The following is a 9,555-nucleotide window of genomic DNA, read 5'->3' on the forward strand; positions in this document are numbered from 1 at the left end:
ACACGCTGAGAAGTAAGTACTGGGTAATGGAGTCAGCAGTTGGTAAGGGGAGCATGGGGGAGACTAAAAATCATCGCCATCCTTCTTTAATATCATTGGGCCCCACTGAGATCTCTGGCAGCGGGCACAAGGGAATGCAAAGGAAGGGCCTTCCTCGCCATCAAAACTCTTTCCTTATCATTTTATTGGTCTTTCCTTTTATTTTCTGAGTTAGCCCAAAGTTACAGATCAGTGTACTTGACAAGGTTTATAAGTAAGTGGAGGCTGGGCTGAAGAGATCTCGTTCTGGTACAATGCTCATATTTGGTTGCGGGTGTAACACTTCCCAGACTCCATTCTTGCCCACACAGCTTATCCTCCAAGCACCAAGACACGATCTTAACTTTTCCTCAATGTGACCAATTCAGAGATAGGGGGAGAACTTTTTCAATGGTGCAAGATACACTAGAATTTTATAGGAGGATAGTCTTTAAAAAAAAACAAAACACAACAAAAATAGCAACACAAAAGTAAAAATACTCAAGAAAATGTAGGCTCTCCATGTATGGCTTAAGTTCCTGTTGTGAAACTTAGGAAGCAACCATGTTTTGGAATGCTACAGTGGCATCCCCTGACTTGTGGACAACTTCTTGTTGTCCCTCTCTTTAACTGCCGTCTTTGGCATGACTTGTTCAGAACCTTTTAACCTTCCAGGAATATGTATTTTAAAATAACTTTTGAAAACCATTGAACAGAATGAGGTCAATTTATTGTATTGGTGCTATCTTGTCATTTACATATTCCTTTCCTTCCTCTCACTTGTGCTTTCTCTCTCTCTCCCTCGCTCTCTCTTTTTGCTTTTATGGTATGGTTGAGAAAAGTGAGTGTGCTCTTGCCAATGTTGACATGCTAATAAAATCTATGCTTCTGAATGTGGCATTATCCTGCTAATCTAAAACACATTAGTGGTAGCAAGTGTTCCTGTTATTAATTTCTATTTGGCCTTTGGACGATGCCAGACTTAACAGTCCGAGCCCTGTAACTGTCCTCATCTGACATGCTGATATTTACTGTTTCCCTACACATCTGTAACAGGTGTGGTTTATTGCAATTACACAGACACATTCTACTGCCTCTTTGCAACTATGACAGCTATTTCACAACTGTAGCCTCAATTTTATAACAAGATTTAAGAGGATAAAGCAGTCACTAAACACAAAAAGCTAATTATTATATGTTATTTCACCCCAACAGACTTTTCTCTTAGTTAAGGAGCAGACAATAAATTAGCTTAACTGCACTGATGATAATGAATCATTATAATTAAGTATAATTCTCTATTAACCTTTTGGAGGTTTTTGTGCCATTGATGGTAAATTTTAAAGAGAGAGAGGAGAAGGAGTGGACTTGGCCACATTAATTATATTAATGAAAAAAGAAACTTAGTTCTTAAAAAAATTAGTTGAGGCAGGGGAAAGGGGGTGGAGAGAGGGGCAGTAAAGAATGACAGGCTGAGTGGAGTGTATGTCATGTGAATTGTCTCTATCAATCTTAGTAACCTTATTGTACGTCACCTTCATTAAACTGTGAAACATGGGGCACTCCAAGTAGCTATAGTGATATAGGCCTTTATTAACCAATGTGCTGTCCTGTCATTATGTGCAAAAGGGCATAATACGTTTTAGGATGGCAGCAAACATTAATGATTCAAAAAATGAAAACTGCCTGTGCTACCTGCTGCTCGTAATATTTTAGACTGGCAGGGGTGATTCCCAGAGCCGCTGCCATGTAGGCAAAGCTTCTAGCAGCTAGCTGCCTGTAGTGCAACAGAGCAGTGACTGGCCCAATCTCAGCTGACTGGCGACTCCATCCACAGCCGGACAAGTAGCCAAGACCTCTCCTCTTTAAGAAAAAAAATTTAAAGGCCACTGTATTCTAAATGCTTCTGATGCTTATTTGAAAATAACTGCAGGAATTCCAATGATTAAAATAAATCTTCCTTATTTCCATATGATCTAGTTCCTCAATCAACTCCTAGCAGCATCAGGAATAATACATGATGGAAAAATGAAACTACAGCAGCTGAGACCCACAGTGCCAGCCAGACAACCACCCACAGGACACTCCGGCTACTCAAAGACAATTAGGACTTTGAAGCTACTTATAACCCTGACTCATAATGGCTACAGGGCATATGAATTATCCATATCTATTCCACCTTACCAAGAAATCGGAACAAGATAACAATTACAATCCACAAATACGATCTACCAAGGCAAGGGAGGGCAAATGGAGCCAACATTTGCAAACCCAGCAAAGAGTTGAGAATCCCGGGCATGCCTCGCTAGATAGGAAAAATGCATCCACAGACGGCCTTGGCTAAATTATTTTCACTCAGATGTGTATCGCTACACCACATGGACACCTTATTTAATCAAATCACGTGTGGGCTTGATCCTCCCCCTTACCCTACGTGCCCCCAGCTACCCAGAGGAAACACTCGCAGTCTTTTGCCAGATTCATTGTTAGCAGCTGGGATCCTCCATGCAATTCAATTCGAGTCCATCTCACCAGAGTCCACAGAAAGTTTCGCTTGTTTCCCAAGTTGCCCAAACTTTCCTTCCGAGAACACTCCATTGTGCTGAATGCAAACACGCCGAGGTCCTCCGTCCCCCCACTAGAGTCCAGAGATTACGAGGAAACTGCTTGCGTTATTCTCCCCCCTGTATGAATTGTAGCCAGCAGAGACTGTGGAATTGATGTATTGCCGTCTATTTTTACACAAGCAGCGAGCAGCTCCACACACAGTCCTGCATAAACTCTATTCTCTCTCGGCTTCAGGCAGCTCTCCGTGGTACAGGAAGATTTAACCATTGGCTTCCCTGCCACCGACGCAAACGGAAAACCTTGCACTGCAAGGCATTTTTTTATTCGCTGGCCAAATCTTTCAACCACGCATAGGAGTTTTAAAGGAAGCAGCATCGTTGTTTTGTGTTCTCTGGGAAAAGCAATCTAAAATAGCCCAGCAGGATTATTTAGGATTTTGTAAGTTCTCTGTCTAATGAACAGAGAGAGAGGGGAAAAAAAAATCCGGACTAGAGTCAAAACGGACTATATTTGAACACATCCATTTTAATATTTTTATCTTCGTCTTATTATAAATAGAAATGGCATTTTTCCAACCAGGCCACTAAACACCACTGGAAAGACTTCAGCTTCTGATTCATATCAATATCTTAGAGCATAAATATTGCATATGAGTAGAAGCAGCGCCAAAGTCACATGGAAAGAGTTTCTAACTGCAACAGATACTGATGACAGCAGCTAAGCTTTGATTTGCTCAAGGCATCTCAGAGCCACCTTAAAATAGCAAACTTATTGGAGTTAAGATAAGATTGAGATTCCCTTGTAAAAGCTCCTGCCTGGACTACTTTCCTGCCTCCTCTGCTTGCCCAAGCCCATCCCCCCTTACAGGAATAATAGCATCTGAGGGAAGCGTCAGTCCTGGCTGCAGCGCGGAGCCCTGCCCCAGCTCACCTCGATGTCACTCCATACAGACTCAGAGTCCTGGTTGCACATGTCCCACGCCATCCAGCTCCTGAATGACGCCAGTCAAGCTTTTTCAACTCCAATCCACAGTAACACAGTGCACACACTCATGCAGGCAACCAGCCCCTTACTGAGAGTGAACTGAAGGCACCTGTCTTACTACAGTCCCCAGTCACATGACAAAGCTATTAAAAAGTAGGCTGGGCTGTCACTCACCCAGCCTCCCTTCCCCTGTGCAGCTTGCTGCTCTAACTCGTGACGTCACTCAAAGGCAGCCCTCTGCCTCAGTGAAGTAACGCTTTAAAAAAAAAAAAAAGAAAGAAAAAAGAAAGAAAGGAAACACTTGGACTTTTGGAGGCTTTGAGCATCATGCTGTGATTAAAGCCAGCTTTGAATGCCACAGACTCTAAACGGAGCCCTGGCCATATAATAACCAAAATCCCCTGCAATCTTTTTTTAATTTATTTTCCTTCCAAAACAAGCAAGTGGCAAAGCTCCCTGTTTCATGACAGAGGAACTACATTCTTAGCTCAAATGTGTATTCCCCAAGAACTCTTTAATTCTAAGATCTCCAAGTGGACTCAAGCTCAGTTTGGGACTAAAGCAGGAGCTTATCACATGATGCATTTTTATGAGACATTTTCTCATTGGGGGAGTGTTTGAAATCAGCAAATGGGGCTTTTTTTTTTTTCTTGTTTAATCAACAAAACAGCCTGTATTTGTTAAGGTATAAACAAACTCCTCTGCCCAGAATTCGGCTGCCCCTATGGCAGTAGGGAATACCAGCTCCAGAAGTGTTACTGCAGTTTTCTTTGCTCCATATAAGGAGAACAAGCCACAAAACCCCAATCCTTTCAGCTTCCTTCTAATTATTTCCATTTCTCTCATAGGCTCCCAGAAAACAAGTGTTAGTAAATACAGTCGCTGCTGCTGTGCTCAGATCAGCTTAGACTCCCGGCTTCATTTTTTTTTTTTTTTAACATGTAGCATTTCCCCTCTAACTGCCTTAGGGTGCCTTTCTGAATAAACATTGAATTCCAACCCTAGTGCCCTGGGTTGTGTAGTTTAGTTTGCCTTTTGAAATCAAGAATGTCCGTGAAGTGAGGGAAAAATACCAACACACTATTAGCAGAAATACTCAATTCCTGAGCTTTACTTTTTATTATTTTTCAGCTCGCACCTTGAGACAATGAGGGCTAATGCAGGTGCAACTGTTTTATGATGACACTACATATTGAATACATAACAAACTCAAGGTCCTGGATACAGTGGAAAAACACTCCCTGTTACATGACAGTCTGACTTAACCCTTCCAAGTTCCCAGGAGATGTATACATTTATGTATCTCGGTGAATAAACAAGTTTTCATAAAATGTTAAAGCCAATACTTTTAGAATAAGCTCAAGTCTTTTACTTGACAATAATATATCTGATAAAAAATCCCCCAGTAATCTAAACATAATTGGTAAAATATTATTCTGCTGAGGTTAATGTACTAGGTTCTTCATCGTCTAGCTCGTCATGCAGAAAAGCACAGTGATTTGCCCTAACACATATGTTAAATATTAAGTTTTAGTTGCTCAAATATTAAAGTGAAAGAAAGAACAAAACAAACAAACAAACAAAATACTACCAGACTGCTGCTTCTTTCAGACATACATATGATAAGAGATTTGTCTGCTGTGATATCTGCAACAAGTTGCTAGTAAATTCCCAAACAACGTAAGGAAATTGACAGTTTATCATTACTGGGCATAAAAAGGTAGCCAAGAGCTTTGACATTTTAAGTTTGCTGAATACATTTCACAGGCACATTTTCCCTTTTACAAATAGCAGAAAATTACTGTAGTTTTAATTTTCTAAAGAAAGAACAGGAAAATCCAACCTCAGGAATACTTTTCCACAAGCAATTAGTGACATTACTCTGCCCTCCTCACAAAGAAACACTAATATAATTCTTCCCAATTGTATTCTGATTTAATATAAAACTTTAGTAAATTATTAAAATTCAGGACAAAAGTCATTGGCTCTACCCTCAATGGTCAACTATGAAATAAAATTGGTCATCTGGCTAAGAAGAGTCAACATTTATTAATTATTATCAGGTGATTTTTGCACTGTGATATTCACTGATACTTTTATTTGTGTCCATCCAACGCTAGATATTCATCATATTTCTGAAACCTATTCACACCTTTTAGAGATGTTCTTTACACTGGGACATGCTTATTATAGATTTTATATTTTAATCTGCCTAGATTGTATTGTTGGGGTTTTCTTATTTTTTGCCATCTAATTCCACTTCTAAAAAATCAAATCAGCACATGCACTGAAATCAGAAGTAACTTCAAACACTTGTTTTTTCTTTGCTATCACTACCACAAAGAAGGTGGTGATTCAGAAGTAACAACATTTAAAGGACTTATAAACTACAGCATATTGCATTTCCCCCTCAAATTTCTATTACTGGAAAAATCAAAATTAAATAGATTCTTGGGACAAATTAGAGTGCTTTCCACTTTTTTTTTTTTTTTTGGTCTTAAAATTACAACTGTAATGAGAGGGATGTTTCAGAGGTTTTATAATTTTGTTAATTAACTGTTCAGATTAAAATATTTCTTCTGTCCAGTTTTTTCCTTTACTCAGAAGAACTTAAATTGTTTATTGCTCACCAATCTCGGTTTTTCTGGTTCCCCGGGTCTATTTCTCTCACTCTGTCCCCACAGCCCTCCTTTCACCCCTTCATCAACTCTGCCTGCAAAATTTCCAAATATTCGGTTTCAGACAACAAGGATCTATCAAAACTTGACTGTGTGCACAGCCATGTATCACAAGGACTGCCAAGAAAGCATATGACATGGACACAAGAGGCTTACCATTTTAGGGGGATGACAACTCTTATAAATGGATAATAATTTGGTATGAAAAAGCAATGTCATTTAAATCAATACGCAGGTTCTTTTTCTACTACTTAAAACACACCCTGGTTAGGTACAAGTTCCTTTCATTGACCACTGCAGTTCACACCCAAATCAAATCCATTTTATCTCAACAATAGAAAAAGGTATTTATTAACATCTGGTGAGTGCTCCTAATGCTACATATCTACACAGAGTCTACATTCCATCCTGATAGAATTTCTCCCCTCTGTAGTTCTGTTAACGTTTTCCAGGACTCCAGCACTGGTAGAGGCAGGAGAATCTATCTCGAGTTGCTAACAAAGAGAGAAAAAAAAAATCCCCGAGAGAATAATCCAATTCTCTAACAAAAATACTGAATGAAGTGTATAACATTTGGGTTTCCTTCCTCCCTCCTACCCCAAATTAAAGGTGTTTCCCACCCCTCAATATTGCAGACAATGTCCAACTGCCCACTTCTAAAAAATAGAAGTAAATTCAAACCCCAAACTCAAAAACCTCAGACAACAGCAAAAACAATTGGTTTTGATGTCTATACTGAAAATAGGTCATTTCAGAAGCAAACTCAGAAGAGCCATCAGGATAAATATATTTATTCACTAGTTTTTATAAGTTTATAAGTTTTTGTTTTTACAAAACAAACAAAAAACTACCAGACTGCTGCTTCTTTCAGATCATACATATGATAAGAGATTTGTCTACTGTCATAACTGCAACAAGTTACTAGTAAATTTCCAAATAACGTAAGGAATTGACATTACTGGGCATAAAAAGGTAGCCAAGAGCTTTGACATTTTAAGTTTGATGAGTACAGTTCATAGTCACATTTTTCCCCCTTACACACAGCAGAAAATCACTGTAGTTTTAGTTTTCTAAATAAAGAAAGAACAGGAAAATACAACCTTGGGAATGCTTTCATACATGCAATTTATACAATAACTGCATAAGAATATACGTATGCAGAAACTTCTCAAGAAAGAAAGGTGGAAAGCTAACATATACAGCAGACCACGTATGGGCTAGACATTAAGATCAGCACTTCATATACCACATCTCAATCAATTCAGTCCTCCAAACTCTCCAATAAACATGACCTGTGTACCCATTTTACAATGGAGAAAAATAAGGCTGGGCAAAGGTTCCAAGAACAGCTGAAAAGAGCATGCAAATCGCTGAAAGCCTTTCTAGGAAGAACTAAAGTTCCATGCATAAAAATAATAATCATCCCCAAATTAAGGCCATAGCAAAGACCCCGGAGGCAACTTTATAACTGAGGGAGAGTCTACGTAGCTGGAAACCAATATTCCTGGGAATGCTGCCTGCCTAGAGCATTCGTCCAGAAAGCAAAGAGGCCTGCCTAGAATTGCTAATATTTTTAAAGTTAATCATTGTTAACAGGCATTCAATTGCTTGCTTTTAATTCCTAGAGGGACTAATTGATCCTGATACCCCACATCAGTTTCTGAACACATGCTTTGAGTCTCTGGTTAGAAGCAGAGATTGCATGGAAAACAAAAAGTTGGTAGCAGGATAGGATATAACAAAGACTCCTGTTCTATAAACACTTTAAAATCAAACCTCATTTTGCACAAAAAAGACCACAGTGATGTCCATGTGAACAAAGAACCTTTGAGGAAGTAACTAGAGGAAAATCAAGACAGCCTGAATGCCTCCTAGCATTTCTTTTTCTTTTTTTTTTTTATAAACAAGTTATGATAGACAACCTCAGCAACACATCTCTCATCTTCAATAAAAACTGCAGGCCAGCTCTATGGAACTGAGTCGGCCTCTAGTTTAATTTAGACCTCAAAATGTGCTTTTGGCATTTTTCATATTAAAACAAAAAATAACAAGAAAATTAATCTGAGTTGCAGTCAATTGGACCAATCTAAACATAAAGCAACAACTGTACTTATTAAACACACAGATAAGAGATAATAAAAGGATGGTTAAAATCTGATTTTGTCTGATATTCAACTCTGCTGTATTTGTGAATCTACATTTTCATTTACCTTAATTATTCCAGGTTTATCTATCTATAATGCAGAGAGTTATTGATTGTTTTGATGATAAACATTCAATAGGATTATCTAGCAATGTTTTTTTAAACTGGAACTGAAAATAAGGCATATCAAGTATTGCCAAATTTGGTGCTATTTAAAAAGTTAAAGTGCTACTGAACTTCAATATATAATGTAACATTTCATTTACGAAGAAGAATTTTTTTTTTTTTGCAGTAGCTGAAGTTAGTAAGGACCAGAGAAAATTGAGGTACACAAATTGCTAAACTGAAAAAAGAAAAGAAAAGGTCATCAAACTGTTCCCCTGGTGCTAATTTTTTAGCGCTCAGGTCCTAATTAGCTTAGCTGTTCTTGAACAATAACAAAACAAAACTGTATTTTGCAAATAGTCTCAAAAGGGAACAATAAATAGGTATTTTTTTTTCTTTTTCTTATTTTAAATACCACCAGACAGAGTCTTGAATAGATTTTTAGTTATTTGGCTTGTTTCTGTGAGAGGTTTTTCCAGTGCTTTGATATTTGAATTTTGCTCTAGCAAAACTAATACATATATATTCCCAAAATGTTGGAGAGGTAGAAAGGAAATAAATTCTAATCTTATGAAGCAATTAACTTTGAAGTCTAAGCTACATTTTGTGACCACAGATAAACGCTTACTTTATATTTGCTAGCCTAATTAGACACAAGATTTTTGAGGAAACATCTTTAACCAAGAAGACCACTTCCAGGATTGACCTCTACATTTAGCAATTCAGTTGAAATTTAGCAATTCAGATGTCAGATACTATTGGTAGAATTATGCTGGGTATAATTTTTCTACAGAGCAAGCAGGCAATATGTATTCAAAGCTTTTAAAAACCTCATGGACATAGAACATCTACTTCTAGAAATTCATTCTCAGGCAATAATAAGGGAATGTATACAAAGATTTTTCATGTGAGAATACCTAATGCAACATTATTTGCATTATTGAAAACTTGAAGGCAATGTGAATATCCAACATTAAGTGACCTAGGTCTATATATATATATATATATATAGACCTAGGTCACTTAATTAAAATATATTTTACAACAGATTTTAACAAC

The 9,555-nt window shown here is 37.8% G+C and overlaps 1 protein-coding gene across 7 annotated transcripts in view; it reads right to left on the bottom strand.

Moving 5' to 3' along the window:
• PPARGC1A (PPARG coactivator 1 alpha) overlaps positions 1-9,555 on the bottom strand; it is a 684,512-nt gene that overhangs the window by 92,007 nt on the left and 582,950 nt on the right. Inside the window, exon 1 of one of the 7 annotated variants that reach the window (XM_032271919.1) lies at positions 3,517-4,484. The exons of 4 other annotated variants lie outside the window; for them this stretch is intronic. In XM_032271919.1, the coding sequence (XP_032127810.1) occupies positions 3,517-3,570 (54 nt within the window). In that variant the 5' untranslated portion in view covers positions 3,571-4,484. Of the gene's footprint in view, positions 1-2,466; positions 2,491-2,550; positions 3,487-3,516; positions 4,485-9,555 lie in introns of those variants that run through there. 2 more of the 7 variants (XM_032271918.1, XM_032271923.1) reach the window with 2 other exon arrangements.

Source organism: Sapajus apella, unplaced genomic scaffold (genome assembly GCF_009761245.1).
Source record: "Sapajus apella isolate SASKATOON/1434 unplaced genomic scaffold, GSC_monkey_1.0 scaffold5, whole genome shotgun sequence".
Classification (NCBI taxonomy): Eukaryota; Metazoa; Chordata; class Mammalia; order Primates; family Cebidae; genus Sapajus; species Sapajus apella.